General features: G+C 47.0%; 1 protein-coding gene across 1 annotated transcript in view; it reads right to left on the bottom strand.

Annotated features, from left to right (window-relative positions):
* Nucleotides 1-17490, bottom strand: part of LOC144141227 (synaptotagmin-5-like) — a 106775-nt gene that overhangs the window by 68196 nt on the left and 21089 nt on the right. The window contains exon 2 of the mRNA XM_077672783.1: nt 9340-9673. Within this exon, the coding sequence (XP_077528909.1) occupies nt 9340-9673 (334 nt within the window). The remainder of the gene's footprint in view (nt 1-9339; nt 9674-17490) is intronic.

Here is a 17490-nt window from a genome sequence, read left to right as displayed (position 1 = left end):
GCCCAAAAAGCTACAGGAGTCAGCTCTCCGCGTACTGCACGAAGGCCATTTCGGCATCGACAAGTGCCGTGCGAGAGCAAGAAATGCTGTCTGGTGGCCTACGATTGACACCGACATCGAGAATCTTGTCAAGTCTTGCCGGACCTGCCTCCAGCACAGGACTAACCGGAAGATGCCGCTGCAGCCGACAGAATTTCCTGACAGGCCTTGGCAGCGAGTCGGCGTCGACCTGTTCTTCATTGGAGGAGCATGGTGGCTAATCGTCACCGACTACTACTCAAGGTATCCCGAGTTGGCCAAACTCACGAGCCTGAATGCGAGGGCAGTGGTAACTCACTGCAAGTCAATTTTCGCAAGGCATGGAATTCCCGAAGTGGTCATCAGTGACAACGGTCCACAATTTTCAAGGGGACCTGACTCACCGTTTGCAGCCTTCGCCAAAGAATACGGTTTTAAACACGTGACATCGAGTCCCCGGTACCCTCAAAGCAACGGGCTCGCGGAAGCTGCCGTAAAAGTGATCAAGAGCTCCCTCGAGAAGACGGGCGATCCCTACAAAACGCTTTTGGCGTACCGGACGAGCCCACTCAAGAACGGTTACTCTCCCGCTGAGCTCCTAATGGGTAGAAGACTCCGCACTACTTTGCCGGCTTCTGCGGACAGCCTAGTCCCCTGCCTCCCGGACAGAGACAGGCTGAGGGCATACGAGGCTGAAAGCAGGAAAAAGCAACAGCACCACTTCAGCATCCGGCATGGGGCACGAGACCTTCCGGACTTGGACCCCGACACTGACGTATGGATCGTGGACCTTAAAAAATTTGGCACGGTCAAAGAGCAAGCGGAGGAGCCGAGGTCCTACTGGGTCGACACGGAGTATGGATCTGTTCGCCGCAACAGAACTCACCTGGTCGCAATGCCTCAACATTCCAACGAGTTGCAGCAACAAGAGACAGTCCCGCGGAACCCATTATGCACAAGCAGTGACCATACTCACAGCAAGAGTGGCCGGTGCATAATTCCGCCATCGCGGTTGGAACCGTGACCTTTTTAGAGAGGGGAGGATGTGGGACAATCTGCTACACCCGCACGTGTAGCATAGTGAAGAGAATAAAGCTCTCACGCCCCGCGCCTCGCGCCATGACCTTGACGTCATGCGCGTGGTGCCAGGCAGGCATTCCTTCCAACACTAACCACTTCCTACGGGAAATTAACAACATAAAAATTCCTGATGGCGCCTTCCTTGTAACTATAGATGTAACTTCTCTGTACACAAATATACCTCACCGAGATGGGATTGAAGCCCTGGTTGAATCCTATAGCATACATCGGGATCACGAGGCGCCAAGCCCACAAGTCATTGAAACTTTGACCAGGCTAGTGTGGAATTAAGCGACCCTGAATCACGCGTCCACCGCCGTCCGTCCGCCCGCACCACATACCCACTTAGGGCGATTGGCCAAGAAGAGTTCCTTCGCATCACCCGTGCATTAGCACTTCCCCATGCTCCCCTTCGGGGAAATGCGGGTGAATTTTTTTGACCAAAACGACGGGCGATGCCCACGGGCATCGAGAAGGCTGGATGACATCGTCGCGCGACATCTGCTCCACTTGACTGCGAATTTCGTCCCGTTCCTTCGCAGAGACACGATACGGGTTTTAACGAAGTGGCCTCACATTATCATCAACAATGATGCGATGTTCTGTTAGCGGAATTTGACGTGCTCGCGCATGCAATCAGTCGCATTCGAGCTTGCGAGCAAGTGTTGTGTAAGCGTTGCCACATCTTGCTCAAATAGTCTCAGTACATCGCACACGCTAAACCGAAAACACGTTGGTTACCTACCCACAGGAGATAAACAACGCAATGCTGTCGACGCCGCCTACACAAAATTTGCCTGGCCAGCGGGCCGCCATGTTACAATTTATCCTCGCATGTACAATTCTAGTACACTGTATAGCATGCTTCGCTAGCCGGACGCGGAAACGCCACAGTAGCATGTTCCAGATTACAACCCATCGCTGTCACCGTATTTAGTAAGCAAAAGCTCATCTGGCAACCTTCAACTCGTTGTATCATGTCCGCCACTGTGTGTCGTACCGTTCCAATGCATGGGCTCAGCGGTGCGCTTTCCCTCTAGAGTCAGTATATTATCTCTATGCAAGTAGCAAACCTGCTCCACCAACCTCCTCGACTTCGCATCTGCTTGTTATTTAAACGCACCGTTTTATTTCGCACAGAACCAGTTTTTGGTCCCTAACTTTCTTGTTCGCCATGTAATTTGTAAACGGAGAACCGGACAATAAGAGTATTTTTGTCAAAAAACACACTTTGCGCAGCTATAAGCCCGTTTCGATCCTACGTAATCCGGTTCCAGAACTGCTCATCATTCCCAATGCGAACATAGCCGCCGCCATGTTCGCATTGACACTAGCGCCAGTTTCCCCTATATTTATTATTGTATGAAACTCTATGTCCTCGCCTACACGCTAGGCACGGGCTTCTTTTTTGGCTGGCAGCGAAAATCATTAAAAAAAAAGGTAACATATTCTGTTTTTCTACATCTTGTATGAAGCTCTAAATAATCTCTGACAAATACTTTTGGAGCTTCAATTTTATCATACCAAAACAAATCTGGTAAATCTTCTACAGGCTGCTTTTCTCCAGCCAGAGGCAACTATCCAGCCTGCTCATGAGCCATGCCAAGGACAAGTGAAACGTGCCTGCCCGGTACATGAGGGAACGCTCGCTGAAGCGCGGATTGCCTAAACAGTGGCGCCGCATTTCCGTCTAGTATATATTAGTATTAAACTCTGTGATGGGTGTGTCCTCTCTTGTAAGTATATATATACTTCTTTGTGCCTATATGGCGACGGCGAGCAGTTGAAGCGCGCTAGGCGTCGGCTTGTTTGGGGAAGGCGTACGTCGATATCGTGAGGGCGCTTGCCCGGGAGCGTGGTTTTGGGCGTTGGCTGGGAAACCTCGAAGACCGAGTCGCTTGTAGGACCGCGAACGGTAGACGTGGCCGACTACTGTTCAGTGATAGCACAGCGGACTACGATTAATAGTTTTCCTGGGGGTGAGGTGGTGTACTCCAGCGGTTCGAGCGGACGACGGCGGCCAACGGCACTAGGGGACTCCTGGTGCAGAGTGGAAATCCGGCCTACTTGAAAATTACTTAAACTGCGCACAAAAAGAACACACACAGCGCAGTGTGTGTTCTCTTCACTGGTCCTCTGTGCGTGCGTGCGTGCGTGCGTGCACGTGTGCGTGCGTGTGTGTGTGTGTGCGTGTGTGTGTGTGTGCCTGCGTGCGTACGCGTCTGCGCGTGTGCGTGTGTGTGTGCGTGCCTGCGTGTGTGTGTCTGTGCGTGCGCGTGTGCGTGTGTGTGCGTGCCTGCGTGTGTGTGTCTGTGCGTACGCGTGTGCGTGTGTGCGTGCGTGCGTGTGTGTGTGTGCGTACGCGTGTGCGTGTGTGCGTGTGTGTGTGCGTGCCTGCGTGTGTGTCTGTGCGTGCGCGTGTGCATGTGTGTGCGTGCCTGCGTGCGTACGCGTGCGCGTGTGTGCGTGTGTGTGTGTGTGTGTGTGTGTGTGTGTGTGTGTGTGTGTGTGTGTGTGTGTGCGTGCGTGCGTGCGTGCGTGCGTGCATGCGTGCGCAGTTCAAGTCATCAGCAGTCGTGTAGGCTACAGCTTGCAGCTCATAGTTTCCTTCCGGCGGCGTGGAGGTGGCCAGTGCATGTTACACTTCCTCGAGGATCACCTCAGTTAAGGCTGCTACTTAATGAAGCCCCGTCGATGGCAATAGTTTTCTTGGTTCTTTACGGGCTACGTCACGGATCGTTTGCTCACCGGGAAAGCACCAACTTGGCGTTCGTACTGCCCTAACCGCACCTCGAGAGTCTTCTCTATCATAACAGCTTCGGACAGAAATTCGGCCACAGTCTTCAGGAAGCTGCAGACTAGAGCAGCGATAGATTTTTTCTGGCCCCGCCCATCAATAGGCGTCGTTTTCGTTTTTCAGGCATGTCGGCGTCCATACGCCGGAGCAGCATCTTTATCTCCTCAACGAAAACGACTATTCCTTCAATGAGGTGCCTGCGCGTCAGGGCCGTACTGAATATTTCCAATAATTCTGCTGGGAATCGGGCGGAGACCGTGAGGAAGCTCTCATGGGTCTCCATCGACATGCGACCAGATATTCTCAAGCGAAGCGATTCTGTTTACTTATCGATTTAGTTACTGAAAATGCGTTCCAAAATGCTTTGAACATTGGCCCAAACTTCGGTGGCCCAAACTTCGGTGCAACCGCTCGCCCCCCCCCCCCCCCCCCTTTGCAATTCACATGATCACGGCTCTGTTTTCTCCGGAACAATTTAAACTAGCTCTTCAGCGCAAAAATAGATCCCTCATTCATTGTAACGCACGGTGCATTCGTAAAAACTATGATTCTATCAGCACATTTCTTAGGTCGCTAGAACACCACTTTTTTTTTAGTTTTTTTTAGTTGCCTGTCGGAAACTTGCTTTCAATTACGATTGTCTCTTATACGGCTTTTCATATTATCAGTCCGAGTTTTGCCATCGTCAAACTAGTAGCCATGGGGATTCTTCTATCTCCATCTGACAGCTAATCTCGTATTCACGCAGACTTGACATAGCAATAAGCCCCGCCTATTGTGAATCTGTATTTATCGAACTAGACAAATCTTTTTTTGAGGGTGCGGATAAATACTTTGTTCTTGAATGCATCTATCACTCATCATCGTCATCCGTTTTGGAATTTTCGGCTAGCCTTGACACGGTATTTGAAAAACTTGTTGGAAACAAATTCTTCGAGGCATTAACATCAACCTGCTACATAATGATTATAACACACCCGTAGACAACATTGCATATTTCAGTGGGTTCGGCTACGAATCGTTAATTCAACATCTTACAAGATGTACCTTTCTGGGCACTGAAACTCTTCTGGATCATGCCATATCAAACATATCACCTGCACCGGCATCAGGGGTTGTAAGTGTAGACATCACGGACCATTATCCCATATTTCTTACGTTTAGAGCTGCAGCAGTAAAAAGCCTCCCCTGTCTTTCAAATTCAGCGTTCAATAGAAATAAATTTGTAGAAATCGTTACCTCTGCTGACTGGTCCCGTAACGTACTGACTGGTAGCGATGGAGAGAAAGATATAGAAGAATTTCGTAACAAAATTCATAATGCAATATTCGCTAGCACCTCTGCAGTAAAATGTCAGAAAAAAACACAAGAACCCTGGCAACCCATGGGTTACGCAGGGGTTACTGCGAAGCTAGGCGCTACCAGAATTATTCCAAAATTTTAAATAATTTGTTGAAGGCAGCTCAAGAGCGTTGCTACGTTGGTGAATTTGATAAAAATAAAAATGATCCTAAAAAACAATGGAAAATATTAATTATTTTTCTAAACAGGTCCATGTGCAATGTGCCTGTATCTGAAGTAAACTCTATATATACAAAAGCGTCATTCCCAAATCTGGCGACACGGCAAATGCGTTTTGTGAATATTTTTCCTCGCTTCCGAAGCCACAGGTTTCTTCGTCATATTCCGCTATACGCCGTTCTAGTCCTACATTTTGCCTTTTTCCTGTGTCACCTGAAGAAGTTTACTTTACAATATTGGGATTCAAAGATACTTGTTCAGGTCTAGATAATATTCGTGCCAGCCACCTAAAAGTTGTTGCTGATGTTATTTATAGCACTTGAAGCACAGTAATCAATCACATTTTTGAAAGTGGAATTTTCCCGCGAATTTTAAAAAAAGGCAAGAATTTATTCCTGTGTTCAAAAAAGAAGATAGGTTAATAATTTCCAACTACAGGCCGATCTCTGTTCTATCGAGGATCAGTAAGATTACTGAGCGGTTGTTCGTTCAGCGGTTGAATGATTTCCTTGCTAAATTTGAATTCCTTCAGCCCAATCAATTTGCTTATCGTGCTGGTAGCTCGACGAATCCCGCATTCATATCCGTAACAGATCCCATTAAAAAATCAATAAACTCAGGCATGCTCAGTGTTTATAGATTTCACAAAGGCTTTTGATACAAATAATCATAATATTTTGTTCAATAAGCTTGAACTGTACGGCAGAAGGGGCCCTGCACTTTCTATTTCGAGGAGCTATTTATTTAATAGGGAAGGCAAGGTGTACAATGACGAACGTTCTTCCGATATCACAATTATAAATCAAGGGGTACCTCACGGGTCAATTGTTGGCCCGTTATTGTTGACTATTCATATTAACGACATAGTGGATCATCTTCAATCAGCTTATTGTCTTCTTTACGCTGAAGAGACCAAATTATCATGTGCCGACAAATCGCTCACGACCCCTGTTTCATTGATAAATGGTGTTTTAAGAAAAGCCATGGGTTGGTGTCACAAGGATTACCTTATTATAAGCCCTCAAAAACTAAACGTATGTTATTTAGATCGGAACAGAAGCGGGTCCACTGCTTACGGGTGATGAATCTGGGTACTGACACTATTGATGTCTGTGCCGTGTCAATTTTATTGCCGTTCATCTTGATTCTCATCTCAAAGTTCGCAATCACCGCAATTACATGAGGCAAAAATGGTAATTAGAGCCCTTATTTATTTATGTATTTATTTATTTAGTTAGTTAGTTAGTTAGTTAGTTAGTTAGTTAGTTAGTTAGTTAGTTAGTTAGTTAAATATTTAGTTAGTTAGTTACCCTAAAACCCCCAGGGGCATTACATAGGGAGGGAATTTAATCAATCAATATTTAAAACACATTTTGAACCACATGCTCGTCATGTTTTTGTTTTTTTTCCTTTTTCGACGTCACGTGCTTCTGTCTTAATATTTTGCCTTTACTCACAGCCATTTGACAGGAATTGTTTCTTGGGGTAATACGTATATTTCTCACTTTTTATACGTCCAACATGTCCAAAACCAAGCCGCCCGCATAATAAAAGAAAGCTCCTTTTATTCCAACGCTAGCGCACTTCTTGGTCAGCATAACGTTTTGACAGTTCGCAAAATATTCCAATATATTATTATATTGTTGCTCAAACCGCTGACTAATCAAGTTCTTTTACACTTTATTCTTTGAAGATGTCTCACCTATACCAACCAGATTCGCTGCAAATTACAATTTGCTTCCTTCAGTTCCCACAAATTACGGAAGAATGACTTCGCATTTTTCCGTTATTTCAAACTGGAATAGCCTACCAGATGCGATTAAGTCCCTCTCATCCCCGTCAGCATTTAAAAAGCATCTTCAAGAGTTTCTATTGCAGTTTTTGATTCTCACATACTAGTTGTAATAATCTATAACTCAGTGGTTTGTTTTCTAGTTGTTGTTGGGAGCTTGTTTGTTTTCAGTTTAATTACAAATGTATGTTTGTGGTTGTGCACGGCTAGTGGGATATTTTTTTTTAACTTGAGCGTCAGCTGTATTCAATTTGCGTTTTCTCTTTTTCTCTTCTTGCTTTTTTCAAGCTGTGCACTACTCGCCCCTTGAACTCCGTTAGTGTTTGCCTCTCGTGGTAAAAATTGTTTAGAGATTCCGCCTACATGCGCGATTTCGTCTGTTCGTTTTTACTGAACATCCCAAATTGTTTTTTTTTTCCTAAAACTGACTTCACGTATACAATATAGTGTATTGTGTCCCATTTTAGGTGCGGAGTACCTTAGGGCCGCATAATCTCCGTCCACGTCCGTGCGCATAGCATTTACAATCGCCAAAAATCACAGATGCCGGCAGGATTCGAGCCTGTGTCTGGTAGACCAGACAGATTTAGTGTCAGTCGCCTTACCCATTGGGCTACGACCGTGAGTTAGAACCGGAGAGTCAAACGGCTTACTCCCTCGCCTGTAACGGTGCGGAGTACCTTAGGACCTCCCAATATCCATCCGCGTCCACCCGTGCGCCCACCACCATCAAGCGAAAATCAAGCGAAATTCGATTTGAGCCGTGAGTTGCAGTTTCATAGGGAATAATCAAGGTGCAACTTATGGCTCAAATCGAATGACGCTCGGGGCGCAAATCGGATGTCACTTAAGGCGAAACTTGGATGTCATTTCGAGTCCCCGTACTCCGTACCCTCGCCATCATCTACGGAGTGGAGATGCTGCCATTTTTTTTCTTTCTTCGTTCTTCTACATTTCTTTCCTTTCTTCGTTTGTATTTTTTGTCATATTTTTTTTCTTTTTATTGAGTCAAGCTGCGCTATTTTTTTGCGGTTTAGATCTCAGAAACACCTATACGTAGGAGGTGGGCATAGGTATGCGACCCTTGGGCTCACACTCGAACAGGCTCGGAAACCGGCTTCACTGTTATACCCTATCTGTGGTGGAGCTCCCTTTACAGGCGGCGCAGTTCTATTTCTTGGTATTTTTGCTAACGCCACCGAACCTAGCGCTAGCCTAAACAGCTTCACTGGTAATAAATTATACCAATTCATATTCTTTAGAACATCGTGAGTTAGAAAACACCCCCCCCCCCCCCGCTTGTACAAAATGTTCAGTCCACCCGTGTAAACGGAAATAAAATACCTCCAAAGTTGGAGGTCTCTCAGACACTTTTTCTCAATTGGCGGTCTTTTCTTTCACCCTTTTTCTTAGTTTTCAACACCCTAATTTGTAGCTTTACGCCATTTTTGGGAAAAGGGTGTTGAAATAATGAACACCCTTATTGGTGGGTGTTGTTGAAATGATGTGGAATAGGTGTTTGGTATTTACAAAATTCTTTGACTTTTGAACAAATATAACTACCTCACGATTAAACTTTTTTGCAAATCCGCATGCTGATTTGTATATACTCATATTAAAATGCACAATTCTAAAATTGGCGTTAAAATATCTGATTTCTGAGATAAGCCCACCGTCTCTATCGAAGGACTTTCCTCTGCTGGCTATAAAAGCAAGAAGAGCAGATGTATTTTTAAATATGTATTCGTTGTCCCCCTGCATACTGTTGGGTTCCTTGCTCAATTCATTTGTGGCCCAAGTGTTACTTGAGCATGTCTAATGTGTCTGTATGTCATGTTGCGTGCTCGACCGGTACACATTGTCAGGCGTAGATGCGCGCGCCCACACCCATATTTTATGGTGTTCAGCAACCACACACCCTTTTTCAGGGTGGTCAGACCAACACTGTTTTTGCATCCCCACACCCTTTTTTAGCCAAAACATCTTTTGAAGGTGTGCGCTATGAGGCATGCTTTTTACAGCCTTTTTGGCCAGAAGGGGTGTAAGAAAGTTCAGTGAGCCGGAATGCACACCTGCAGTGTCTGTGGTAGTGCAGCTGCTGCAATACGGGCAGCGATAGCAGGTTGCTCACCAATGGGGCTCGCGGGGTCCTGTGCGTGCGGGGCAGGGGACAGCAGCGGAGACAGGGACCTCGGCCGGGGCGAAGGCGGCTCCGGCAGAGTCTCCGGTGACGGCGTCCGCCGATCGGACGATATGGACAGGCGGTGTACGAGCAGGGGCATGGCTCGGGCGTCCACTGACTTGGCACGGGCCACGAGCGGGGACCTCCGGACACGGGTGGCGGAGCCGCCGCTGGCCGAGCTCTCCGCTGGCTCCTCCATGTGCACGTCGGGAAGCGAGAGACGCACGCAGCTGCCCGGGCACTCCTCTTCGTCGTCCCCACGGTCCCGGAAGATGGACAGGTTCTGGCACACACAAGGAAACGTTCGCCAATGCCTGACCATCGAAGACGCACGAGAAGCAGTGAGCAGGGTTGATTCGAGTTTTCAAAGCACAACTTTCTTCACGACCTTGCAGCTATCATGTACATCCAATTTTTGCCTGATACGAACTGGACTAAGGACAATCAACTTAACACAACTCGCGAAAAATTCCGTCTAAGAAACAATGCATCCACTGCTAAAAATATTTGCTAATTCTAAAATACAACGTGCGAGCATTTTTCAAATTCTCATATTCTATTTTTTTAACGTATGACCTGGAATGGTCATGCAAGGTATATTACATCAAAACTCCAAGCATTGTAGGATTAACCTATGTTAAGAGTATTCGCCCCATAATGTAAAACGTCTTACACACAATTCCATACATAACTCTAATCTAAGTAACTCTCCTTTAGTATGGGAGAGCACCACTTTGACAAAGATAAATACACATTCTGCAAAAACGAATTCATAGAAATATCGATAACGTTCCGTTCGACCAGCCCCCTCTCCCGTTCTTTCCAAAATACCACATTATGTAAATACAAAATGTAAACATGTGCCGCTTCTGTCGCAGCTTCACAATGGACACAAACAAAACTCCCCACCTTGTTACTAAGTTGGTTTCATTGCGTAAAAAGGCGGTCACATACCAAACACGAAGTGTCCAAAACCGGGATGTCTCATCGTGTAGAAAAAATTGCGGGTACAAATGCTTCAACTAAAGCTCTTAGAGGTGTTGAACTTATTTAAGAAATACCAAATTTCCGTTCATAATTTTGCCAGAAACAGATTAACGTTTTCTTGTTTTGTTTTTTTTTCGAACAAGGCACCGTATTTTTTTGTTGTTGTTTCAAGTACAGTAAAGGCCGCTTATATCGAACAGCGCGAGGATTGTAAAATAGTTCGATATAGCAAAAATTCGATATAGAAAGTGAAGCCAAAAACAAACCTTGAGAGAGCAATCTTGCCGGCGGAGTCACGAGCTAACGCTCAGCTCTTACCACCCATTGATACGACACTTTATCGGAAAGAAAACATTAATTTATTGGGCCGGAAGGACTGCGTAAGTGTAGCCTGTTTCTTGTAGCACAACGCATTGCTGGTGACTGCTTGCTCCACGGTATCTAAACCGTCGACAAGCACAAGACCGCTGCCCTCAATGGCACTGCACTATCACCGTAGCAGGGCCACGGCAGCGACGGCTTCGCTCGTGCTCGGAAGCGGTACGGAGTCCTCTGTGTCTTCTACAGAGCGGAGACAAGCATGGATACAAGTGAATAACGGCGAACCCAGCGAACCGAGCAAGTGCGGGCAGCGAGTGGCGCGGACTTGAATTTCGGTGACACCGCAGCCCGCAGCGCCCAATGTGGCGCTTTCGGCTCGAACGGCATGCAGGCGTGGAGCTGGCCCTCTCTGCCACGGACCGTTTGGACGCGCCAGAGCTCGCGCGGGAGTCGCAAGCGACACCCGCGCCACCACTGCGCCTTAACGTATTGCGGGAAAGCCTGCCGCATGCCTAAGCAGAGCGAAAACTCCTGCGTTGGAGAGTTCGATATATCCATTGTGAGCAAAATCGTGTTCGATATAAAAAGCTTAAAATGCATATAATTTTTACCATAATTATACAAGGGTTCGATATAGGCAATAATTCGATATATCCGTGTTCGATATCGGCGGGCTTTACTGTAAGTTTAGTACCGGCAAGATGAGGCCGCATATTGCGATAAACGCTTGGGGCATCTCGGTACGTTTTCTTTGATTACAATAAATGCGTTTCGCTTCAAAAATATTTGTGGGGTTGTAACTGACCACAAACGTCCTTTTGTTGAATGTACCAAGAATGTTGTATACCAGATACCATTGAGATGTGAGCACGTGTATATAGGTCAAACGGGAAGGTGCCTTAATGTAAGATTAATGGAACATGTGTCGAGCTTGAAGGAAGGCCTTTCACGCACGTGGCCATGCACTGTAAAGACTGTGGATGCACACCCCTTTTTGAAAAAAAAAACAGTTATTTTGTTTACACATCACAATCAAACTTCCAGAGAGATTGTGGAAGCGTTTTATATATCTAAATACAAAAACAAGTGTGTAAGTAACCCTTCTGTAGCCTTATTGGACAAGGAAATGTCGATGCTATTGTAGTGCTTCTGACGCCTTCTGTCATGCCTGCGCACAGGAGATCGGGAGATAAGATGCGCGGGCTGAGATGCTGCACCCATTGCTGTTCCCGCTTCTCTCAATGGCCGCCGCCGTAATTGGTTTTTCTTCTGGGGAGCGCGGCTCCCGTTTTGGACGCCTCGGCAACAACGCGCCGTAGCGTGCCTCGGGGGCCAAACGTGTTACTCTTGCAGTGACTAGGCCAGGCGCTTACTCTTGTAAGCGCTTACTCTTGTAAGCGCCACCCCCGCTTCTCTTTGTGGACGCCGGCCTAATGTTGGAAAGCCCGGCTCCCAATAAGACGCTTCGGAAGGGCGCGCGCAATTAGGGCAATAGGACGCCGCTTATGAGTGGCGTGCCTCGGGGCTATGGGCAAGCCTTGGAGGCGACTTTTGTGAGAACCGCGGCGCCTTCCGTCAGAAACTTGCTCGTCCGATGTTACCGCGTTTTCGTGCGTCCGCCACGTCTGGGAAAGGAGACGAGGGGCGGGAATTTACTGGGGCACGTTTGGCTCCACCTTTGCTGGATTTGTGAGGTCGGCCTGACCAATCAAATCGGCTGCGCGGGATACAATGGGAGCGAGGAATGATATTCCCGCACAAGATAGGAAGCGGGAGACTTAGCTGAGACTTAGCTCGGGCTGGAGACCAGCGAGCCTCCATGCTCAGTGCACGGAAACCTTGCCGTCTAGGGTCGATCGCGGAGTCGATCGCTAAGTTATGATACTTAGGGCGTAACTCGGAGGGTCGATCGCTAAGATAGCCCTGCTTTCTGTAACCAACTCTTGCAAACAACCGTAAATACAGTTTCTGTTTCTCATCATCCCTTCGTCCCGTCATCGTGTTCTCATCTCTACTGCTTCACCGCCAACACCGCCGAATTCTTCAAGCAAAGGGTTCCTTCGCCACCGAAAACGAACCTACAAACCTACCAACAAGTTTTAACTGCTATCTTGTATGTAATGTCTGACACCGGTACGTGTTTGCTGTGTGTGCTGTGTGCGCTGTAAAAACTTTTTTGCGATGATGATGCGCAGGTTTGTAGGTATATAGGTCTTTCGTTTCAATCAATAAAATTTCAGTTGTTAGAGTGCGCTCGTCCTTGTCGTTTCCTTCTTCGCCCTTGTTGCTTTTTGCGCAATCGGTGCCATGGATAACTTGGGGGCCAAGTGAGGGTTGATATGCAAATTTTGGGTGCGGCCTACAAGAAAGTTGCGGATGTATGTGTAGGTTCGGTCACCAAGATGACAATCACTTGACGACCAAGAGGAGGGAGGTGTGGGACATATTTTCGGGAGCCTTTGTGGCGTGCTTTGTGGCATACCCGGTGCGTATAATATGGTGGCACAGTTAGTACCCGGGTAGACATGTGGAGCCGACAACCGTGCGAGGAAATACATTTCTTGATTAAACGAATTTATTTAGCCTCGTAAGCACCGTGTGTTCCTGGAAGAAAACTGCTGAAACTGCCGTGTCAAAAGACGCTTCAAAAGTTGCTCGTAGCTTCAATACGAGAGATTGATGTAAAGCACGAACGGCTCTTAGTGGAGAGGCAAATCTGGCGGTCAGAAAAAAAGCCTCACTGCAGCCTCAATATGGAAGAAATTTCCTACAGCAAAAGGTGATTTATAATCAACGAGTTGACAGAATTTTTAGTCTTGCTCATAGCGGCTGTGTACGTCGAATCAGTGGTGCCACTGAAATAGCCAACACGCTCTTTTTCTTTGTCTAGCTTGGGCTTCCCACGGCTTGCGTTAGCCCCGAAAGGTTTCTTTTCCTTACCAGGAACCTGAAACACGATCGACTCGGTAACCTGACGCTCAATGTGCTGAAAGTTTTCGAACAGCCGGGGTTCCTCATTACCGAGCTTTGGCTGACCGTTTTTCACAGTCCGCTCCGCTCCGAGAGCTAGCGGGAGGGCCATTGCGCATGCGTGGCGCGCTTGGCCAAGAATGGCGCTGGCTAAGGTTGCACTGAGCGGGTCGTCGTAAACGGTCAGCCAAAACTCTCTATTATCTGTATCTTACTTAACCAAACAGCTAAATAGGTGTGCGTGTGTGAGGGGGCGGAGAGGGGTCGAGTGGCCGTATGAGAACTATGTTCTAAATTAGAAAAAATGTGCACGTACTGTCTAGATCATCTTGTTCCTAACTAAACAAAACTGTGGTTGATTCCTCTGTCATAGGAATCGGTAAAAGACGAATGTGAAATGTGCAGCGAATTCTGCAGCTGAGCATGATTTGCGGGTCGGTGGCTGTCCTGTAGGTGTGCTTGGCGAGCGACGTCCTGCTGGCGGGTCGCCACGGCAAAGGTGTGCAGGCGTCATTTCCGCGACGGATGCGACGTCAGTGAAATCTTGGGGTATCGCGACGTAAAACACTGTTGTGTTAAAATATAAAACCCGAAAACGAACAAACCTAAGCATACAGTCAAACCCGGTTATAGCAAACTGCAATATGCGCCACGATTAGTTCGATATATCCAACAGTTCGAAATAGCCGAACCCGTCTATAACGGGTTTTTGTTACGAGTTCGCAATACGTGAGACCCCCCCCCCCCAAGTGCACCCCCCTCATCCTGCTATCCCCGCATGCAGAAACGAACATAATAAAGTATGCAATTACCATACACAAAACTATCTATTTATTGCAAGCTATAAAGCCCCTTGCCGCAGTAACTACCTACTTTCCCCAAAAGCGGTGATTCTTGTTTTCAATTTCGTTTTGGCGTCGTCAACTAGCACACCATTCTCTACTTAAGACATCATTTGCATCAGTTGCAGTCCGTGTCCTTCAATATCAAAGCAATATTGGTGGAGCAAACTGACTGCCGAAAGCGCTTCATTAAGCATTGGACGGCTTTCACTCGCGACATCCTCCACCTCTTCGGTGCTTCCAGAAGCGCCAGCAGTCATGACATCGGCGACGGCGTCGGCGTTTGAGGGGCTCACAGTGAAGGCAACGTCGTCGTCGATACTCAGGCAATCCTAGCGGGGCACTCCTTTCAGCCAGTGTTGTACCCATTTCTCTAAAACAGGAACGAAAGCTCGTTCCTCGTTCCTTCCCAATTTCGAAACGAGTTCCCTTTACAAGTTCCTTTATTGCGACAGGAACGCGTTCCAGTTCCACTTCGAACATTGGAACGTGTCGTTACATTAACGTAACATTTCATTTTTAAATTAAAATAATGTGTCGGGTAATCCTGAGGCGAAATAAAGTGAAAAAATTAACTCACACCGAACTACGTATACTGTACGAATAGTAACACCGCTGGCAGCAGATTATCTGGAAATAAAAAGCATCCAACGAAACGCTCCTAGACGAATGTTTTCAGGGAGCACCGGGGGATTTTGCGATTTTGTGGCTCGATGGAACTGCGATTTTGCGGCTCGTCTATAGGGACCGGGCGGCCGTTGTATGGCACCACCGTCGCTTCAGCGAACAGCGCCGCCTGTGGCGAACCGCTCGTCAGTGGAATGCCGGAGGCGGTCAGCTCAGCGTAACTGTGCATGGCTTTCTGTCGTTTTTCTGCGGTGCGGCTTGCAAAGCGTACGTAACCCCACGTGCATTTTTCAGATCGGTAAATCTTGAGCGTGGATGTGACGTTTACGAGGCATGCCATGCGTGTGATTTACGCCCATACTCAGTATTTACAAATAGCAGACGACGCTCAATGCGCCAAGCTGGAAGTCAAGCTGGAAGTGAAAGTTCGTTGCTTCATGCAATTTTTTGATGCCTGCATGTAGTTTCACGTATCGAGGAGTATACTGCAGCTAAATGCTCCCACAAAGCCGGTGTGTACAACTGATTTAGGAATGCTGCGGCGCTGGCCTTGGGCAGTTGATGACGAAACGGCGTCGACGTCGTGAACAAGCGAAAGACAAAGTTGGGGGGTGTCTTCTAAGATTTACCTCAAAACAGAAATTGTGATGGACGACGCTTCCGTAACTTCATTACCTACGGCTGAAACGTGTTTAATTTCACAGAAATGCTCTTACTACAGTCATCGGGAATCGGAATCGTTGATAGCATAAATACCGCATGATAGTAGAACGTTATTGCTTGTCGTGGAGAAGCATTACTTTACAAGAATTGCAATGGTTGCTCGCTAGTTGGCAAATGGTTCTTCAAAAACCAATTCCCGTGTGGCTGAAGGACGCAAGACAGGAGGGTGCCCGAAACCTGTACTCAGCTTCACAACTGAATGCTGAGGTTGGTTTACAAGCTGCCACCTACGCTTGAAAAATCATGCACACCTTCGTCTAACGACGATGAGGGTTTATCGCAAAGCTCTATCGTATGGGTTTCCTTGGTTGCCTTCTGGATTTAAACTTTGACTAGTTGAGCGTCGAATTTGACCAGCACGCAGTTTGGTCATTTGATCGCAGCGTCTTTGACCATTTCCCATTCGATTTCGCAGGAAGAAAGCCTTGCGTTCAGCCATCATAATCATTAGACGGAGAGCTAGATGATTTTGCTGTTTAATTTTGAACTTCCATGCCCCCCTCTCCAAATCTAAACTTTGTCCAGCGTGTCGGAAATGTGTCTGTGCTGGAGGACTCGGGCTGATGCACCCATATTTGAGGCAACTAATCGCGCGTTTTTGGTATATTCACCAGGCATTACACGATTTTTTAGGTACTCTGTAAAGAATACTTAAGAATTAAAAAAACACCGGCTCATGTTAACACTGCCACATTTTTTAACTATCGGTGCCAGCCTTTATTCTACGCAGGTGGTAAAACGGGAAGAGGAGGAGGAATGGTGGATGGTTTGTAGCTTGGGCTGTTGAGTTGGTGAATAACTTTGGCTCCTGATAAAATGACCACCACAAATGTGGGATTTCCATTTCGGCTTTCAGGCTCCCATGCTGTCACAGTGTCGCTCACCAAAGCCGAAGGCACAAAGTTCACGGTTACAGAAAGTGTAAACTACCGCAACATTTCTACGGCTACACGGTAATCCATCTTGTATGCAGGTGCCTTTCTATTTTTAAAGCACACGTATCGAGGTATCCCATCTCTAAGGCTGGCGTGGAAACCGTAGTCACTGAAACCAGTGAAGATAATTTAAAGTGGTAGAAATGAATTCTAATATTGCTAATAGTTTTATTCCTACTCAGATACCGTGGAGCCAGGCGCAGAGCGCTGCAAAAAGCGCTCGTGTCAATGTAGCCTGTCTCCAAACTTACAAGCATCCAATAAATTTCCGTAGCCGTTAGTGCATTTAAGAAGGAAATAATACTACTAATAGTATTTTTATTCGTACTCAGAAAGGGTGTAGCCAAGCGCAGATCGCTGCAAAAAGCGCTCATGCCACTGCAGCCGATACCCAACTTTAGAAGAGTCCGACAAGTTTACGTAGTCATTACTGCATCTAAGAACCCAAAACATCTGTCTAGACTTTGTTTCACCAGACATATACGCTCACAACACCACCAAAACATTCAAAGCACCGAAGCAAACACGACAAAAACAACGGGAGGCTGTGTAGTCCAATGCACCGGCTCATTCCACTGACGAGGGGAGCGCCGAGTGGTGGCGCCACCCGTCCAGCTGCCCGGTCCCTATTATGGGTGCAACACATATGGCACTTTCCACTTCAGTCTTACAAATGCGCAGTAAAATTACTGCAC

This window comes from Haemaphysalis longicornis, unplaced genomic scaffold, assembly GCF_048455015.1.
Source record: "Haemaphysalis longicornis isolate Haplotype H1 unplaced genomic scaffold, Haemaphysalis longicornis Haplotype H1 scaffold_6, whole genome shotgun sequence".
Taxonomy (NCBI): Eukaryota; Metazoa; Arthropoda; class Arachnida; order Ixodida; family Ixodidae; genus Haemaphysalis; species Haemaphysalis longicornis.
The sequence above is the reverse complement of the archived record's forward strand: the minus strand, read 5'-3'. Positions and strand labels throughout refer to the sequence as shown.